Source organism: Haliaeetus albicilla, chromosome 5 (assembly GCF_947461875.1).
Source record: "Haliaeetus albicilla chromosome 5, bHalAlb1.1, whole genome shotgun sequence".
Taxonomy (NCBI): Eukaryota; Metazoa; Chordata; class Aves; order Accipitriformes; family Accipitridae; genus Haliaeetus; species Haliaeetus albicilla.
The window spans coordinates 27,743,014-27,763,022 of NC_091487.1; the positions used below are offsets into that span (position 1 = coordinate 27,743,014).

At 39.3% G+C, this 20,009-nt stretch overlaps 1 protein-coding gene across 2 annotated transcripts in view; it reads right to left on the reverse strand.

Moving 5' to 3' along the window:
* MIPOL1 (mirror-image polydactyly 1) overlaps positions 1-20,009 on the reverse strand; it is a 199,332-nt gene that overhangs the window by 38,874 nt on the left and 140,449 nt on the right. For both annotated transcript variants that reach the window (XM_069783941.1, XM_069783940.1), the window contains exon 12: positions 15,048-15,142. In XM_069783941.1, coding sequence (XP_069640042.1) covers positions 15,048-15,142 — 95 coding nt within the window. The remainder of the gene's footprint in view (positions 1-15,047; positions 15,143-20,009) is intronic.

Sequence of the window (20,009 nt, forward strand, 5' to 3'; positions counted from 1 at the left end):
GCCTCATCCTTATTTCAAAGGTTTCCAAATTCTTGCTGCCTTTCAGTAGAGGAAATATTATGAACTGTTTGAGATTACCTTCTCACTCAAAGCAATGAATGCCACAGTCTTCTCCAGAATAAAAAGCTACTTTCTCTCCTTGGAATAGTAACTACAGTAATTTTGAGGAAGCAGGAGAAACAGTTGGTCATTAAACATTAAATGTATTAATGGGGCACTCACAGTGTATGGTTCGTCTGGAAAAGGCAGTTTTGTACTCGCATTTCAGAAGGACTGCTGCAATACAATAGCTACTGTGATAAATTTAGGTTTACCCCATTTAATGTTTAGCAGAATCTAATAAAGAAAACTTAAATCGATGTATTTTCCAAAAAATGCATGAGTAGCACTATTCACACCTTACAGCTACGAGAATCGAGAGGCAAAGAAACATTCCAAAAGAGGCCCTTCTGATTTCCACTCCCCAAACGGAGATCGTTAGGACTTGGTGTTTACAAGTTTTAGGGACTTGCAACTCCAGACGAAAACAATGACAAATCAGAATATTCAAAGCAGAAGCCCCCACAACAACTTTAGCAGCACATATAAAATCATCTACTTCTCCAGACTCATCACTTGAAGTCCTGTTTGGTTCTCTGGAAACCTCAGACCTGAGTATATGGATGGAGCATTCCGCAGCGCTTTCTTGTTACATGCATTGTTGGAAATGGACCTTCTGAAAAGCTCAGAAAAATGAACCAAAAAAGAAGTGACACAGGCTATGTAGGATGCTGGCTTGCTTAATAAAAGTCTTTATGTGATTCCCTGGAGTAGATGGAAAAGTGATTAATATGAAGTTTGGTACCTTAGGAGATACAAAGAGAGACATAATTCCTATGGAGAGAAATTCTGTCTGCTCCTAAGATACTGTGAATCTGTTCTTTATAGTTTCCTTTCCTAGTGCTAGTTCTTCGTGATCTAAAATCATAACACTTTGATGAAGGCTTTGTGCATCTCCTTACCCTGAAGTTCTGACTCATTTAGGTGATTAGGTCAACTCCCTAAATTTTAAGAGGCAGAACAGTAACAGAGATAAAGTAACAGGACCACTTCAGAGCACACTTAAATCAATGGGAGAACTCTTAAGTCCGAGGTAAATGTATCTGTTCACAAGGAACTCCAGAAACGGAGACACTAAGAGAAACAGGCATGCTCACTACGTCCTGAGCTTTTAGTGTAGACCTTTGTCTTGTTTTGCCTACTCTGGGGAAAATGAGTTCATAGTTAAAAACCTACGCCTAGAGCTAGGGAGAATGCGACCCAGTTCAGATGTCATATGTAAGAGCAGAGCAGACGAAAGGATTGCTTAGATGGTGGACAAAAAACTTTGGGACACACAAACCAGATATTTTACAACAAATAAAAACAAAAGTCAGCTCGCCAGAATAACCAGAATCCAGAATCTGATGTACATTTATCGAAAGACAGTAACATCCTGCCTATGTTTATGATGAGTAAAATTCACTGGCTGTTCAAGCTGAAGCACAGGCAAGCCTTCAGAGGGAGACTATAGGAAAGAGAAATGGAGTATGACATTCTCTGAGTAACTATGGTGCGTGGGGGGGAAGAACTTCAGTTGCCAGCCCCATCAAGTCCTGACAAAAGGAATGCGAGAGCTGTTCCCAAGGTGAAAGAAGAGAGGCTGAACAATTTGGCTAATGGGATCACATTGAGCTAATGGGATCACCATGACTTGCTTTTCTTCTGTTGGTGTATGTCAAAACTCTGATCTGTTTTACAATACATTCTACAGCAGTAGGCTAAACTTTGAGGCATTTTTGAGAGAATTTACATATCTTCAGATTTTGAGACTTGTGTGGAAAGAGTCTACAGGGCAAGAACACTTCAAGTTCAGAGGTTTACAAATTGTGAGAGCTGTTTTTCCTCTGTCAGAGAAAGAAGAAAAAAGAAACAGAAGGCTTGAACTTGCTAACATCTTCTTAAACAGATGTTTATTGCTGCTGCCCTCACATAGACATGCAGAGGTTACAGACACCTCACATCTGCACAAACCCCCATTTGCTACCTCTCACAAGCTGGGCGTAGACAAGAGAATAAACCCAACTGCACTGTAACACCAAACTATACGATGGCACATTCATATTTGGCAAGCACTGACAACACTCAGGAACGCTGTAAGTAATATTACCAATTTCTAGAAGCTCTGGAAAACTTGCTTAATGATCTTGCTTATGGTACCCTGTAAGTATTCTAGAGATGCTCCTGGGTCAACCCATAGGGATTTAAAAATAAAATAGTACAGGTCAAAATGATCAAACTATGGCGCCTATAGTTAAACCATGCTCCAGTGAGTGACTGGCTTTCCAAAGGAGCACTTGCAGATCCCTTCCCAGCTCCCTAAGCGCAAACTCAGGTGCCTAAACTTACGTATCCAAGACTGAAAATTTTGGCCACACTGTTTAACAGGCAGATCTGCTGGGAGGCCTCTTGTAACCAGTTTTTTTTTTTTTTAAAGCCTCGTATTATTGGACAGATACTGGCCCAAGTCCAATCCACAACTGCAAATCCAAAGAAAGAGCTCAGAGCAAACCAGCAGCCTTATTAGCTTTTAAAGATTTCATTTTCAAGAACGCAAGACCCTTTATTGACTAATGAAAGGCTGGGTCCCCAAGCCCACAGACTGATGTTGCTTGGAACATATTTTAATAATTTTGGAGTGCTAGCAGCCATCTGTCTAAAGAGCTTTGATTGCATAAATGCACTCTGAACTGCAGCTTCTTCTGACTCCAAACCCTTTCCAAAAGCCAAAGGGAACCCACAGGCATGGAAACTTCAAGACAATTCAAGGCCTTGCGATGTGATAAGGCTGCTTTTATTATTTAGCACATCATTAGGTTTAACGACACCACAGATAACAGATACACTGAAAAGATACCATTGTCATCTCCTATCTTGTAACAGTAATATCCAACTGTGACTCCACTTTGTTTCTACCCAACACTTCTTACTATGTTATTTTAAAAGAATAGATAAATGAAATAAAAGGATTTCTTTTCCTGTTGCAAGCACCAGAAATACTAACAAAATAAATACATAACAAATAAATAACACAAAAGACAAATGAGCACTCTTTCTTTTTTTTCACTACTTACTTTGTTTTTAAAAAAAAGATACAGAAGACAAGCAAACAAATCCCAAATAAACTACTGTATTTATAGTTTAGGCTATTGGCTGTTGGGCAGATACTGTTTGCACGTACAAGTCTAGTTTAGCCAGCACTGAATACAAATTTACATTGAAAAGTGAGAGATCCCTTGCAGTTACAGCTTTTATGTTAACACTTATGAACAAATTTTATACAATTGCCATAATTATTTCCTTCTCTAACTCTTGAAACAATTTGGGCATCTCAAAGCTTATTTTGTGGTGATGCGTGTTTTCGTCCGGGTGTCTACTGAACGGTACAGACACATGTTATTAATCCTGAAAGCTTGTAAGAACCAACAATGTTGAGCATGAAGAAAAAAAAACTTAAATTATCAGAGCCAAGAAATTTCTCTCAAAAATGAATGCAGCAGCCTGAAGAAAGTGTCAAAACCTGCATAAATATAGCTCTCTTGATGACGGGAGACACACAATGGTGGATTCTGTGTGGTAGACCATGACTTTATTTGCTCCAATCAGCAGCACCCTCAGTAGGTTCAACCCTGAGGTTACAAGATTTGCAGGTTTCTCCTCCTCCTGAGATCTGATTCTTGGCTCTTGTTCACTCAGGACACAAGTCACCAGTCACCAGAAGAAAATTTTACTATCACACACTGCAATGTTGTCTTTTTCAATTTAGTAGCCTTCATACTAGCCTTCATACTAGCTAGCAGTGTGAAGAAAGTGAAAGAAACAAACAAACACAGCACTTCTGTGTTGCTCCTGAAAACATTTGTGGGTGGCCATGCTCTAATCTGTATCACTTGATACAGCTTGGGGAAGAGCTTCTTTAAACTCACTTTGCTGTCAAAGAAAATATACCAGTGACGATTCACTCAGCGTAACTCCCTCCCTCTCCTTCTGTGGCTTTTCCTTCCAAACTCACAGCCAGAAAAGCTTCTCTGCTAGTGAGAGAGCAGCTCCGTACTGCTGCTTAGATGCTTTCTTGGTGGTGTTAGGAAAAAACCCAAGTTGCTCTGTGCTCGTTCTCCTTCCTGTCATGACCATACAAGCTGCAGCTTATAAAAGCAAACTATTACTAATATGTTATGTTTTACTCAAATATTTGAGAGGCTCAGAATTGTGCAAATCCCAGCAGGCCCACTTCTTCACTGGAAAACTGTGGCTGAAGCTTCCAAGTCGGTCCCTACCCTCTCTAAAAATGACAGCCTTCACACCTACGCTGGAAGAATTACCTGTACCAGATGAGTAACACATCATTATGCAATGCTGGACACAATGTTAAAAACTTTCAGCTTCCAAAACACAAGACCTCTATCACTAGTTAGAAAAGCAGCTCGTGGATGGAATGTAAAACTGGAAAATTTTCCAGTAAAAGGCATCAGCATGACATGCATGTAGCAATTTAATAAAAGCTCTAACTTAAAAAAGCAACTGAATAAAGAAAATACCTTACTCAGCTTCTCTCTTTGTAAACACAACAGGTGGGTAGTCTTCTGGCTTGTGTTCTGCGACAGGCTGAGGACGTCTGCCACTTGAATTCCTAGATCCTTCCTAACAGAAGTTTTCCATTGACTCCACTGAAAGCAGGGTTAAGCTCAAAGTAAGAAAAGCGATGTTATGTCTAGCACTGGCTGAAAATTGCTCATGTGGAAAGTCTTCTCACCAAACAAATATTTTTTTATTGGGAGATGTAAATTCCAACACAAAAAATATGTTGGCTTCCTGTGGCAAATTTCTAAGTGAAAATTTTCCTTTCACCTTGACATTTCAACTTGAAATGCTATTTTGTTTCAGTTCTTCAGCTGAAGAGAACTGAACTGAAACACATCAAAATGACCATTTTTTATTATTGAATTGACATTTTAACATAAAAAAACATGTCTTGTGAAAAATCAACAAAAAAGAAATGCATTTAAAGTCCCCCAACAATGTTATTACTTTATTTCTAAATATCATATTCATAACAAAAGAAATTCCCTTTCATACAATATTTATAGCCAAATTCTTTTTTTGCAATTTTAGATTTTCTTTCAAACTTCTCATGGGAAAATTTGTCTTTCAAACAGCTCTGATTACACGCACAGTTTTCCTGTATTTCTTTAACTTGCTCTAGAGAGGGCTGCTTCTTATCCTGTATCTGTTTTCATCCCTTGTTTTAAATTAGGAGTACCTGTGTTTTCATAGTCATAGATCTCGAAAGGTGTTATGGAAAACAGTCAAACTTCTTATTCAGTTTATACAAATAAAGCAGCCAAAGCAGAGTTTAGATTCATCTATATTCATCCAGCATTTCAATGGCAGAATCAGAATATGTAGCCTCTGGTCACATACCCTTTCTACCAGATAACAGATTTCATAATCCTGCATATGCTCTTTATAGATTTTCCAATGTTTCTTTTGAGTCTGCTTACATTACACAGAATAGATATAAACTCTACTGTTGTCAATGTCCTATTTTTACAAGTATTTCTACAGGAGTAGAATATTTTGTATTACTAATCTACTCCAACCTATCATAGCAGTCAGTCAGTTGTTCACAGGTAGTTCTTCCAGAGACTCTAAACTTTCCTTCCAATAACTCCATTTTATTAGGCTTTAACAAATTTGAAAAACAGTTCCTAGAAGCCTCTAGCTATGTACTTATTCCAAAAAGCACAGAACAAAATTAGACTTCCTAGACTTTTCAGCTCACTGAGAAACCAAGGAAGTCATAACAGAAAACCACAGAGAGCCACGGTAAAAGAGAAGAGGAAGGAATCAGCCAGGCGAAGCAGAGCTGCTAACAGAGAGCTAGCAGGGCCATGTATACAGAGTCGTGAGACCATATCAGCATCCGATGGCAAGGAATTCCTTTCTGTCAAGCAAATCCCTCCTCTTTAAGAAGAGCAGAAACTCATCTGAAAAGGTCCACCATAGCAAAAACGACAAGGTAAACGTTGTTTTAGTTCATTTTACCCCACGACAGCACATAAGTACAGAAGAACTCTGCTCAAGTCTGATTAAATACAGTATAAGGAGTTGCGGAGTGCTTCTAGCTTTAATGTGCTTGGCACAACAAGTGACTGGTTGGTCCTCAACTAATCTTAAAAACTTGAGAAAGTTTGCCAGTATAACACACCCAATAACAGAAGCAGTAGCAGAATTAGCATAGTACACAGTACAAGTTAAAACTGCATCACAGAGTGTGTTAGGCACTTTGGTCCGTATTCATGCTGCCCATGTTACTCCTCAGACCTGCTGCTTAGTGTTTCTTATTGGCAAGGCAGCTCTGAAGGCCAAGTGCCAGCCCCTGGAAACATTAGGCACAAAGATTTCATAAAATGTAGGTCAGACCAATCCATGCCTGAGTCAACAGCAGCACAAGGCAATTTGAGTGTACTACATTCACCTCCATGCTGGTTACAGGGATGGTGTGGGGTGGCTTGTTATTCCACCAGACGGCTGGGATCTGTGACAGTTCAGTGCTTCCTCTCCCTCAAAGTTTTTATAAGTCACTAAAGCTGAGCAGGAAATTGTTTTTCCATGCTACAATTTTTTTTTCTCAGTGAGACGGGAAAATTTTCAAAATCATGTCAGGGCAAAAAGAGAAACATTCAAAAGTATTTTTTGTGTGTGTCTAAATGAATGAGAGACAGAGGAAGCTCGGAAAGCACTCTCTCTGATGCTAAGATATTCCATTGGGAGGCAAAAAAATCACACCCACCCCCACCAGGGTCAGATACTGCTTTGCCTTTTCATTGCCTGTCAAACAGGCACCATAAACACCAAGCCTATGGTATATACTGGAGTCCCTCTCTACCATCCCTCTTCTGTGGAAATGGTCAAATATTAACTGGAGTACAGATGCACGCTCCCAAGAAAGTTCCCTATCCACTGATTTAAAAAGTCAGTCTCTCTGACTTTATTATTGCTACAAAGTAGAGCAAATGCAGAAGGGGAGACAATAATCAATTCCAGGCTAGAGAACGAGAAGTCTGGGAACAGGGCAGGGGGGGAGAGGATAATGAATCCAATAAAGTGTGAAATACATAAGGATAACAAGGATAACAAGGTAGGGCTCTGCCTCCACCACTCACCTTCACCAAGACACTGTGAAATACAGCCATCTCAGTACTGCCAGTAAAACTTCATGCAGCTGCTTTGCCAAGCAGAGCAGCTTATTGATCTGTTTTTCCCCCTTCAGCTGGCTGATCCAGTTCATGAAACAGCCCCCAAACCCTGGACGTTTATCTTCTGTAACACTAACAAGCAATAAGGAGACAAGGCAAAAGAAGACAGAGGGGCTTACCCGTGGGAAGATGCTTACGGGACTACAGAGTGAGAAAGACCCGCCAACCTAAAATGCCAATTCTTTCGGGGTTGCAGCACCCCACTGCAAAGTGGCACAATAACAGAGGAGAAGCTTGAACCCGCAGATTCTAAATCCCAGGTCCAAATTACCAGGGTGTTGGCTCCCCTTGCCCCCACAAATTGACTAAAATTCACTGAAACCTCCACGGGTTGTTCAGAGAAGGTGTGGTTTTACCTAATCTGATTTAAAAGACAGTAAAGCCCCTTGCCCCCCATTTTTGACTAATTTCAGCACTCAGTTCAATAAACAAACAGGAAGAAAGCATGCACATTAAAAAAAAAAAACAACCAAACCACAAACAAGGGCTAGAGCTCCATTCTTTGCAGGTCTAAATCTCCCACAGAAATCAGCAGGACTTTCTATGTAGAGAATAAACTAAGAAATATAGTTTGGATAATACCTGAGGGTTTTTTTATAATAATGAAAGACAAACAAAAACCTTAGTGTTCCCTTACAGAGCCATTGTTTTCCATATGTTAGGCTGTATTGAATTGGAGTAGGTTAGGGTCCTTTACAAGAAGACATATCACACTGTCTCCCACTGTATAATAGATGCAAGCGCCTCATCTCTGATATAAAAGAGAATCGCTCCTCTGCTTGGAAGCGGGAAATTTAATTAGTTCAAGATTTATGTTTGATGTCAGGTGTCTGAAACTCTTGGACAAAATAGAAGTCACTGCTGCAAGGACAGAGAATACTTAAAACACAACTGCCATCTTCTCCCTGATCTCCCCAAAATCATTCTGCAAAAAGAACAGTAGGTTTACAGTGATATCATTATCCGGCCATTCTTAATGACTGTAATTATACCATGCTATGTCTAAAGCAACTAATACTGAAACAACAACAGCAACTGCCAGAATAGCAGCGAGCAGACAGGATGAAAAGAGCAGGAAAATGAGTCAATGGCCATAACTGAAAAAGCGAGATAAAAACCCAGTCACGCGAAAACCAGTTCTCTGATGTAAACTGCAGGGGCAGGTGCTCAAGGTGTCCTGCTATTGCTTTAGAGGAAGGACCAAGATCACCACTCCGCACTAGTGGTTGCAGCCTCACTAATCCCACTGTAAGGGGTTTCCAGTTCATTTGGACTGGGAAGCTGGATGTTAGAGCAGCCCAATCTTCTGCTACACATCATGTCCCCCTGAGAGAAATCTGGACTGGACAAATCTCTGAAAAAGACTGAGAGATGGCAGAACAAACAGGCTGAAATGTTTGAGCAGGGGTCAGTTAGAGAACAGAAGACTGAATATTTAGGCAGTTGTATTCTGATTTGCTACTGCAGTGGCTGTGAACCACATAGAATACAAGAAGAGGATGAATATTGACACATTAGGTAAAAATAATTAATAGCCCTTAAAACTGGAATGAGAGGAACAGTCTAACAGCAAGAATTACACTATTATATATCCATGCACAGAGTCCATGGAGCATGGTTGAAATGGTACCATGTGAGTATTACATTCCAGAACATCAGCCATGAAACTATAGAATGGAAGTAAATGAAACACACATCACTGTATTCACAGCTTGAATAGAAAACAGCCTTTTTTTTCCAGGACTGCAAATAATGCCTTGCAAAGCATCTTTCTTCATCTATTTCTCCTGTTACAGGGTGATTTAGTTCTGTAATTAAAATGAAAATTGAGATTGTCCCGGTGATTTGAGGAAATCATAAAAAACGTTCTTGATTCTCTTCTCTTTCACGTCTATCAATTTAGGTCTTTAAAAAGATGAACCTCCACATCATTTTACAAGAGACTTCATGGGAAAAATATATGGGGCTCCACAAAAACATTTTTTATTTAGACTGTTTGCTTGTGTCACTTAAACATGAATTCCAATTTAACTGAAGTATCAGGAGCATTGAAACTTTTAGATTGAAATTTTGTTAAACTTCTTCAGCAGTTTGTAACTTATAAAAGTGATACAACTGGTTAGGAAGCAAGAAAACAGTTGAGGAGCAAAGAAAACAGGGAGCAAAAGCTGACAGAGAAGCTATCCATATTAATTGAAAGTTTGATTCTAAAAAGATTTATTTCAGGTCATAGTACTTACTAGTACAAGCGGTCTCACTGAAGTTACTCTTCTATTTCATTATAGAAAACCACCACATAACTGTAAAATAAGCCATCTTTTTCTCCCATCCTTCCATGCAACGTGCAACTCCTGGGACTGTGACATTCATCTGGCATTAAAACTCTGTCTCTCCATGCTATTATCTTTCTGTCAGATCTTCATCTCAACTTCAGGAGAGTAAAAAATAATTCTAAATTAAATTTTATTTTAACATTGCAAGTTTTTTCAAATGCCTGTTCATTAGGAAATTTGCTGAGATAAATGTAAGTTTCTTCCCATTATGACTTCCAGCCTGCAGCTATTTCTGCACCTCACACGTTTCAACAGCAAATTGGAAGAACCTTTGCATAAAGATTTTTTGCAAAAAGTTTTCACGGTCCCTCCTCCCTTGTGAACATCAGACTTGGCAAATACATGGCTTTTAGAGAACTTGATTAAATCACAGAGGAGCCTCCTAAATTGTCATTGAAATAACTACTGAAACTTACTAAAAGCATGCCTAAATTTTACCTTAGAGCCTGGACATACCAATTCTTATCCTCAGCAGCTTTATTCAAAGGTGTGTGAACTAATGCAGATGTATATATCTTACACAGCTGGAGAGTAACCAATAATTTTATTGAATTGTCCTTCACTGCACCTGACCCCAATATGAAACCTATCAAAAACATACTTTTAAGTGAGGATAGTATTGTATTTTTATGTTGCTGTCTTATCTTTCTTTGCAATAGGGTTGACATGTTAGTGGTGCACCTTTTGCTGTACTAGTTAAAATTTGTTCAAATTATTTGTCTGTGAAAACTCCTGGTGCCAGAGCTTTTCAGTGAAGTACTGTAGACTTTAAAATAAAAATAATTGGGAAAATATATATATGTACTTCCCTATATAGAGAAATATTTCTCATACACAGCTGTGCTGTTTTAGGTAATATGTGAAAAATAAGCAGTATGCAATAGCATATGTCTATGTCAGCATTTTAACATGTAGGAGGAGTACACTTTGGAAGCATTATTAAAATAGAAGGAAACTGATTACAAAAATGGACAGACCACATAACTGAAAAATATGCAAATAAAAAACTTGTAATGATGTTCAAACAACAGAGCTATGTGAGAAAGAGGTAGTGGGATTAACACTCCCACATACTTCAAAACTGATTATTTGGATATAGCCTTCTTTGGTCACTGAGGATTTATGATTTGCATTAATCCTTAGCTTAAAGAGTACTATGTTGAAACAATTACATTAGTAAGCTAGAAACTCTATACTGCTCCTAACTGTTATGCAAATTTTCATTTCTGATATGTAATTTTGGGTTACTATCCAGAAAACATAATTTTCCTTTTGCGACATGACAGAGAAACAACACAAGAACAATCAGAAGCAGAGAACCTGCCCAACTTTATTCGGAGCCAATTTCCTCTTCCTTCTGTATCTGAACTAGATTCTTCCTCCTTTTCTTTTTCCTCCTTTTCACTTCTCTTTGCTTTTAAAGAAGTCTGGTATTGTTCTGGGATGTGCTTTCTTTTCAGAAAGTAAAAATTCAGGTGGAAATCAATGTTCCATCATTTATTCCCCAAAAGCTCATTTTAATTTTGGTTTGGGTCTTTCAGGCCTTCCATGAAACGCTGGTTTCAGCTAGGATTCTCTTTCCATTTCATCTGCAAAGAAGTATGGTTTACAACACAGACTTCTTTCACAGGTGGAGAAGAAAATTGAATGGCTTCAAACAGCAGCAGCTACCAGATCACAGAATTGTAGAATAATTCAGGTTGGAAGTGACCACTGGATGTCTCTAGTCCAACCAACCTCCCTCTCAAAGTGATATCAACTATGAGATCAGACCAGGTTACTCATGACTTTATCAAGTCAGGCACTGGAAATCTCCAAGGATGGAGATGGCAAAACTCCTCTGGGCAACCTGTTCCAATGACGGACAGCCCTCATGGTGAAAAAGTTTTCCCTTATAACCAGTCCGAAACTCTCTTGTTTCAATTTGAGTCTATTGTCTCTCACCCTCTTGTCATGCAGCACTGTGAAGAGCCTGCCCTTCTTGATAACCTCCTCATAGACATTGTCAGGCTGCTGTTAGGTTTCCCTGAAGCCACCAAAGAAAGAAAATTTTTTTTTCCTCCAGGCAGTACCCTCAGTCTCTATTTACAGTGTAAATGCTACAGCTTCCTCATCATACTGGTGGCCCTCTGTCAAACTTGCTCCAATTTATAGATGTCTTACTTTTACTGAGGACCCCAAACTTAGTATTCTAGATACCAGGAATCTTTCTCCTGGAGAAAAAAAAGGGGATTATTTTTTTTCCTGAAAGTCTCCACTTGTTTCCTTGCTTTGAAAATGCCTGTGTATGCATACAGTTGCACGTTCACACATACAGATATTCGGGACCTAAATATCTCTTCCCTGATCTTGTACAATAAAATGATATTTGGCTTTTTCTGGATTATACTAATGTTTGTGAAAGACAGATCAGTATAAAAATACATTTTAACGTTACTGTTTACGCATGTATGCATTCAAAAATTGTTAATATATGCACACAGTCATTACTTTTATGACCAAACCCCTAAGATGTGGTTGCACATTAAGGCATGCCTTTAGGTGTCCTTTGTACACTTTAACGTTAGCCTCTAGTATTTGGGTTTTTCTTAAAGTTGTTTCTCCTAAGTTAAAGGACGATGCAGAATTCTCAGTTAAAACAAGAAACAAAGAAAAAAAGTGTGACAAAATGCTTTTTCTAAGGCCAAGGAAGACCTAAGAGCAGAAAGAGAAGGCACCAAATGGAGCCAAAATTCCCAAGCCACTGTCATGCTGGCAGACAGAGACAAAAGGTGTGAGAAGCTGGCACAGGGATGAGAGAACAGTAGGTGAAGGAAATGTGCGCCCTGCATAATAATGTGTCTCATTGCAGCTCCACAGTTCAGATGAGGAGTGGAGCATGTGCAGAAGCCTATATTTTGCTCACTGGGGAGCTCTGAAGTCCAAAAGAGAAATAACTCCACGGAAATGTAGTCTTGAACAACAAATCATCTAGCTAACTCACTTGGATCAATGCACCAAACTTCCACCTCAGTCCAAAACAGAGTGTCTGAAAAACACTCTCAGTGCTTACTCTAGATTATCACAGCATGTCAAACAGTAAAATGAAATAAAAAGACCCAGCAGTCATCTAAATAAGCATTCCTTAACTAGCTTCCACATACAAAACAGAGAGTAAATTTTCACTCATTTGGGATGGCCTGAGAAAAGCACTCTCTGCTTTGTCATTCATGATTATTGTGGCCATCCCATCCTTGGCCTAACAGTCCCCACAGCTTTATGCACACGTGGCATACATTCTTTTCTTCATCTCTCTCATTTGGCATGTGTTCAAAGTACTGCCACTCTGTTGGATGACAGAGGCTGCAGATGTTCATGTAACATAAGGGAAACGGCAACCAAAATGTTAAGTTGTTCATAAGAATCCTCATCATGGATTAATTTATAACCAAGGCAAAAGATAGGCCTGAGACCTCAAACATTGCTACTTATGCACTTATAGGAGTCCTTCTCGTTGCCTTTTACACCCCTCACCAGGTTCAATTCCAGGTGGCCTTTGGCTTTTCTAGCCATGTCTCTGTATGCTCAGTGTCTCTACACTGTGAGAGGCCGTGGAGTCTTCATCCATGGAGATATTCAAAACCCTTCTGGACGTGGTCCTGGGCAACTGCTCTCGGTGGCCCTGCTGGAGCAGGGGGGTTGGACAAGATGACCTCCAGAGCTCCCTTCTAATATCATTCAATCTCTGTGACACACAACCATGTGACTCTGAGGGTCCCCTTCAGAATGCATCAGAAAAAAAGGACATCCTCCAAGGACAGTGAGGGAGGAGATAAAATCTTTCACTTCTAATGTTCTAAATTAGTACATAACTTGCATAACTTAGTAGTGATACAATAGTTCTTGCCCCAGGGGATATTCAGATGAGCATTTCCACACCTTATGGCTAAACCCTGCAAATGCCATCATCAAACGTACAGGGAAATTCTGCCTGTTCAAATTAAAGGCTGTAAGTTAACAACATGGTACGTTCTAATGGTGATTCCTGCAAGTCATTATTGTTAATGTTTTTCAGATTGTTGAATGTTATATATTAGTGCAAACTTGATACACTATGTCAAAAATATAACTCAAAAGTCAATGAAAAATCTCCTGCAACGTGCAGAGACAAACACAAGCAAACTCTTAATTTCTGAAATATCAATACAAAAATTGCATTTCAGTTTTTAAATTATTCTACAAAATCCATTTAAGTGAGTAATAAGGGTACTACAATAAATTCTTTCTAGCTTGGTAAATCATACCATAATTTGTTCACACACTAAATGCTGACCAAGTTCATTAAAAGCAATAATCACAAATTGCTTGGGGTTTCTATTCACTATTAACAGGCTTTAAATAAATGCCTATGAGATTTAGGAACAAAAGTTGTTTTTGAAACTTCCCTCCAAGGTTTTAATAAACTTAATGAGAGGGGGAAACTCAAAAAGCCTCTAGAAACCTGAGTATTTTTCACTTGTAAATGCTGAAACACTGAAAACATACATAGTTTTGCTACTGCAAATGCTTTTTAGTCATAACTAACTAGTCCTCTTTATTCCCAATGAACATAATATTCACACTACATTTATTATTTACCTCTGCAGCCCACATCCCTCATCACAGACATTCAGCCTTCAGATTCACAATTTTCTGCTGTGTTGATGCCAATTCTCCTGCCTTTAACCTGCTGGCAGCTCTGTATCCCCTCTCACACAGGAGGTCAGGATGAAATGAGAGCTATAACCCCACATCACTCCATAAAACAACCTAACTCCTTCACTGGACCACACAGAGCTTTTCCTTAGGGACTAAAACCTACTGATCCATGCAAATGTTCAGTGCAGCCCACCTAAATTAATGAGAAAATGGCTATTTCCCTCATTCTACATACTGCTACAGAACGTAAGGAATTAAAACATACATATATTGGGGCTGAAAAAGAAAACAGTTTAGAATTACAGATTTTATTATTTTAAAATCTATGTTGATTAAGTTAGGTATGTGCAAACAACCAGGGAAGAAGCAAGCGCTTATGTCAACTGGTTCTTTTGTCCTCGTGTTTTTAAGTGAGCGCATCACTATAACACAGCTTTCTCATTTTTATGAGAATCAACTGCCAGCAACCTTCCCCTTCCCTTAGAAGAAACCAACAGAAAATTTAGGCTATAAGAAAAGGGCTTGAATTTCAAAGAGATGGTTGGTGAGCAGTAAAGCAGAAACACAGGCCTTGATTCATTGATGTATTCACATTTCCAACAAATACCTATTTGATAAGGCCATTTCCTCACTCAGTCAGACACAGTACAGAAAATTTCTCCTATGAGTCACTGATTTATATTAGTATTAATTATTTTACCTGTAATAAACACGCAATGTCTGGATTTCTTCCTCTAATTTTTTGCACTGTTGAAAAGCAGCCTCTTTTTCTTGTTGCAAGGCTATCAATTCTGCCTGTGAAATGATAAACATATGATAAGCAATTTATTCAGAATATCCATATTGCTTTGAAAACGTAACAATCCTTTGTGCCTTCATTTCAGCCATGCTTTGTTATAATTACACATATAAAGTTATACTGTTTTGTAACGCTGCCTATTTAATTCTTATGAAAAATCCTTTCTTGTTGTAGCATTGCAATGGTTTCTATTTTTTTTTTCCCAGAGGAACGATGTTTTGAATGGCCTCGCCCACATATACGGTAAACTTCTTGAATGGCTAAGTTAAGACCTCTTCAGTTCAGCCAAGTGTTTGTCAGCAAACATATTTCACGTCAATGTAACGTTCCTATAGGGCAAAACTGTTGACCGACACATAGAGAGTGAAGCAAGGCACTCAGCCGTAAACTACCGCTGCACGACTCCTGGTCTGCACATGGCTCTCCGGCTGTTAAGCGCGGCTCCTGTGGTGGGAGCCGCTGGCTGGTGTGAGGGGCAGGAGAGCTGCCGGAGAACCCGCGCCCTGAGCAGCGGCAGGCGACGAGCCAGCAGGGACTGCCGAGACCGGCACTGCCGGCTCGCTCTGGGGTCTGGGTGCGTTCTCGCCCAGGATCTGGTTTATAGCGGAGTGAGGGAATCCCTGAGCGATCGCTGTCATCTCCCACCTGTGAACCTTCCCGGATGTTCCCTCTCCCGTTGTTTATTCACACCACCCTGTGAAGGGCTTGTGACTCACGGCCATTATGGAAATTGCAGCATGTGGCTTGTAAGTCAGGAAGGTAGCCAGCCCTGACATGGCCTTAGAGTTAAAGAGGAGGTAGGAGAAATAAGTACTCAGCTATATTTAATATGGCTCTATAGCTTAATCACCATTAATTTAAAAATGTCCAGTTTCAACAGCACTGCAGGACTCCCTTGAGGGCCCAGGTACCATATAAATTATCTTAAAATCAGCAGATGAATAATTGTTGTAACAACAAATAAGACCGGGCTTGCACAGCAATTCTTTGACACATGAGCCTGAGCATTGGGCTGCTTTCCAATGTTTTTAATTCGTGGAGTAAGTTATTAATTGTACAAATTGTAGAGCCCAAACCAAGAGGCACATGTGTGAGAAACGCTGACTGCGGATTCTGCCAACTCTTCAGGACAGCGTTGCGGAAAAGTTTCTTCGTAAATTAAAGACCTGTTACAGGAGCTATAAACACATGAAGGGAAACGCACAGAGTTCAGCCTCTAGCTCTGCCAACTCACTGTATAATCATGAACGACTGCCTGTATGCCTCAGAATCTCTCTCCTTAAACAGAGCTCCCACTTGCTTCTGTTTCCTGTTTGTCTATTAAAACTGTAGGTCTTCAAGGCAGGTGTTTTACTGTTTACTGTCAACTCCCAGTCATCTATGGGCAATTTATTCTCCTGGTTGATTAATCATGTCCTGGATACATGGCTGACTCCTGGCAAATTTTATTAAACACCGCATTGCACAAATGCAGCGACACAACCAGTCTCTGCACCGTGCTGCTCAGTGCGTCATGTTGCACCCATGGTTTTGCATTGCCTGGGTACAGGACCCACCGCTGTAATTGCTCCTGCAACAGACATTCATAAACTTTTAACAGGAAGTTCCCTGAAAAATAAAAACCAACTTTCTTACTATACAGAGGGTTCCTTCAGCTTTGAAAGCAAAAAGCGTTAATGTTTAACCTGTGAGTGACAGTGTTTTAGAGCTTCTGATACTGAGAACAATGTACTGGATGCTGGCAAGCCCTAACTCCTGTCAGCAAGAGGTTAAAATCCTCTGCAGGTGAGCCTCTTGCCCAGTGCTGCTTGCTGCCTTGCAAGCAGAACTCACAGAACACAAGGATGTTAGCCAAACCAAGCTATTTTCTGTAATTATACTGTTCTGTAGGTGAAACAACATTCTTAAAAATTGGAAACACGCTTGAATCAAAGTAGGTGGTTTGTTCTAGAGGCCAATAATTAACATCCTTGCCAATTTTCAGTGTACTGTGAAGTGTGATTGAAATGGTAGACTGAAGGAAATGCTTGCAGCTGACACACCTACTCACGGAGAGATTAACGGCTAGTCTCTTTGGAGAACTATCATAAAAAATACACCTAGTGTTCCACTTGCTTTTCAGGACAAAAGTCAGAAGGCACTACAGCCTGAAAACTCTTATTTATGACAGTTTTTCAGCAGAGAAAACTGCATTAATTTGAGTCGGTTTGCATCTGGGTTTGCACCAGTAAAAATAACAGCAGAATCAAGTGCTTTGGAGTTAACAAAAAACAGCTACAAAAACTGAAGGAAAGAAAAGTAGACATTTGCTAACCTCCTCAGTAGCATGTAGTGGGGTTGATACTAGGGAGCTGCATGAGACCAACAAAAATTCTAGCACAGGAGTTTTTGTGCACAGCATGCAGCCGTGCAACAAAACAAACCATCATTCACAGGCCTGAAGAGTGGTAAACACAAATAAATGACTCAAACATCCTTCCAAAAGAGAGATGTCTTCCTAGACTAGAAGAAAGCAAGCAAAACAGTGCCCAACACAAAATTAAATTGCTAACTAAAATAATGGTGCCTGCACTACTATAAAACATTTGGAAGACTCCTAGAATGTCTATTGAAATCCATCCATAGTGCACATGGCAAAAATCCTACATGAGCTCACCTCTACTAATAACAATAGCTGCTTGGGAACTTTTTAACAAAATATTATTCCTTTGGAAAATGTCAAGCTGTGGAAATCAGAACTCTTCACAGAAATAGATCAGTTTTGATTATATTTTTTTGGAAGATAGGGTAAAAGAAGGAGCAACAAGAAGAAAAAGAATTGCACTCAGGTTCCTCTGGTGGAGGTTTTCCCTAAAAAGGTCAATTTAGAGGTAAGGTCGGTCACCACTTTGGTATAGGGGTCACCCTCAGTGAAGTTCCTGTTTAACCATGAAAGGGTATTCTGATCACTGGGATATGGTCTCTTTCTCACAATTTTGTTTTGCGCACAAGTTCCTGCACTTTCATATTTGGTTTAACTTGGATAGATCCTTCCCCCTTCTTTGTTCCCCCCATCCCACTTTCCTGTAAAAGACAATTCTCGTTTCTACACTTTCCCCATTTTGCATTTTAGCAAACAGTTACTTGTTGAAAACTTAAATTTTCCAATTAAATCTAAAAGCTAATTGCTACCTATCAAACTTAAAATAGCCAATCTTGACTAAGAAAATATCATTACTGATCCTTTTGCTGTTGCTTTTGTTTCAAAATATTTAAATGAACAATGCTATGTGCTTTGTTAACCCAAAGGCTGGAAAAACACAAAACTTAAGCAAAGGAAAACAGTGTAAAACTAGTTTTTATCTTTTCCTAATTCCTCTAGGGCAAACATGAGCACCCTCAACTCTAATCTAAATTGAAAGAAGAAAGAACACACAGCATCCTATGCTGTCAGGTTCCCTGTGGGTGAGAGATGTTTTTTATAATGCTTTTCAACATCCAGCAGAAGGAAAAAAACATTCAATGAACTCGAGTAACAAAGCTTCATAGCTTTATCTTTTTACTGATTTTTTTTCTCATGTATTTATAGAGAGCATATATATTTCCACCTATGTATATTTATGGAGAAGATATATTTCTCCTTCCTTACGTAGGCTAAACAACCAACCTTTTCTGTTACCTCTCAGTAAGCAGGCTCTCCATTCTGATCAATTCAAACCCATCTCTCATCAGTACTTTGCTAGCAATATGTCCTAACTCCAGTGGAAACACCTTACCTGATACATTCTTGCATCCATTTTGCTCACAGTCACACTCTGGTACCTGTCTGTTCTCCTGCCCACTGGTATTACCCAGCTAACACTGGAAATTCTTATTCATCCTGAAACGATGTTACCTTACACTTGGTACCACTGAATTCCACCCCACTGCTTTTATTTTTCCAGGACTTGAGGCCATTCCAATCTTTCTGCAAGACAGCTTGAACTTGCTTTGTATCAATAATATCTCCACTTTGTATTAATAACATATCCCAGCTCTGCATCATCAAGCAATTTTGTTGGTACGCTGTTGCTCTTCATGCCAAGGGTTCTCAAAGACAGCATTAAAGAAAACTGGTTCAGCACCAACTGGTGAGAAATTGGAGAGAAATTCCACTAGTGAAATCCTTGGACCTTAACGTTTCTCCTTTCAAAGCTGTTTGCTGTTGCCTTCCTGCTAACTAGTTCCTTATTGCCTTTGACTAATCCCTCATCTCTTTCATGGGTACATGACATTTTGCAGACAGACATGAGCTCAACATGCCCATCCTTCCAAACAAGAGATGCTAGGTGAACCCAGTTAACAGCAAGCAGCATTTCCCACATTAAGCTTGTGCCTGCTTGTAAAATAATAATATACACATTCTCCACCATAATTAATAATTTTCCATATGGCACCACATATAAGCTTATAAGCTTATGTGTCAGCTTATATTTAACAAGTTTCATTGTCTAAATAACCAGTTATCATACCAAAGAAGAATTCTTGCATGATCTTACTTGGGTGAAAGTTGTACTTCAATCCATTGTTGATGGATCCATGCTTTAAAAACATTTTCATTCCAAATTTACTCTGAAGCCTCACAAAAAAGACTAACTGGTCTACAATTATCAGAATTATGGTTTTTGCCCCTCTGAATATAGATGCTGCCTTTGTTAATTCCTTGTCATATTACACTGTACACAGCCTCATAGGATTTATTAAAGAACTTTACTACCATTCCTGCAATTTCAGGTACCAGCTCTTTCAGAATTGGGGATAGAAACCATCCATTATCCCAATCTGAGCACAATAATCTATTGAACAGCTATGATGTGCTCCATTTCCATACATTCACTTTTCTTA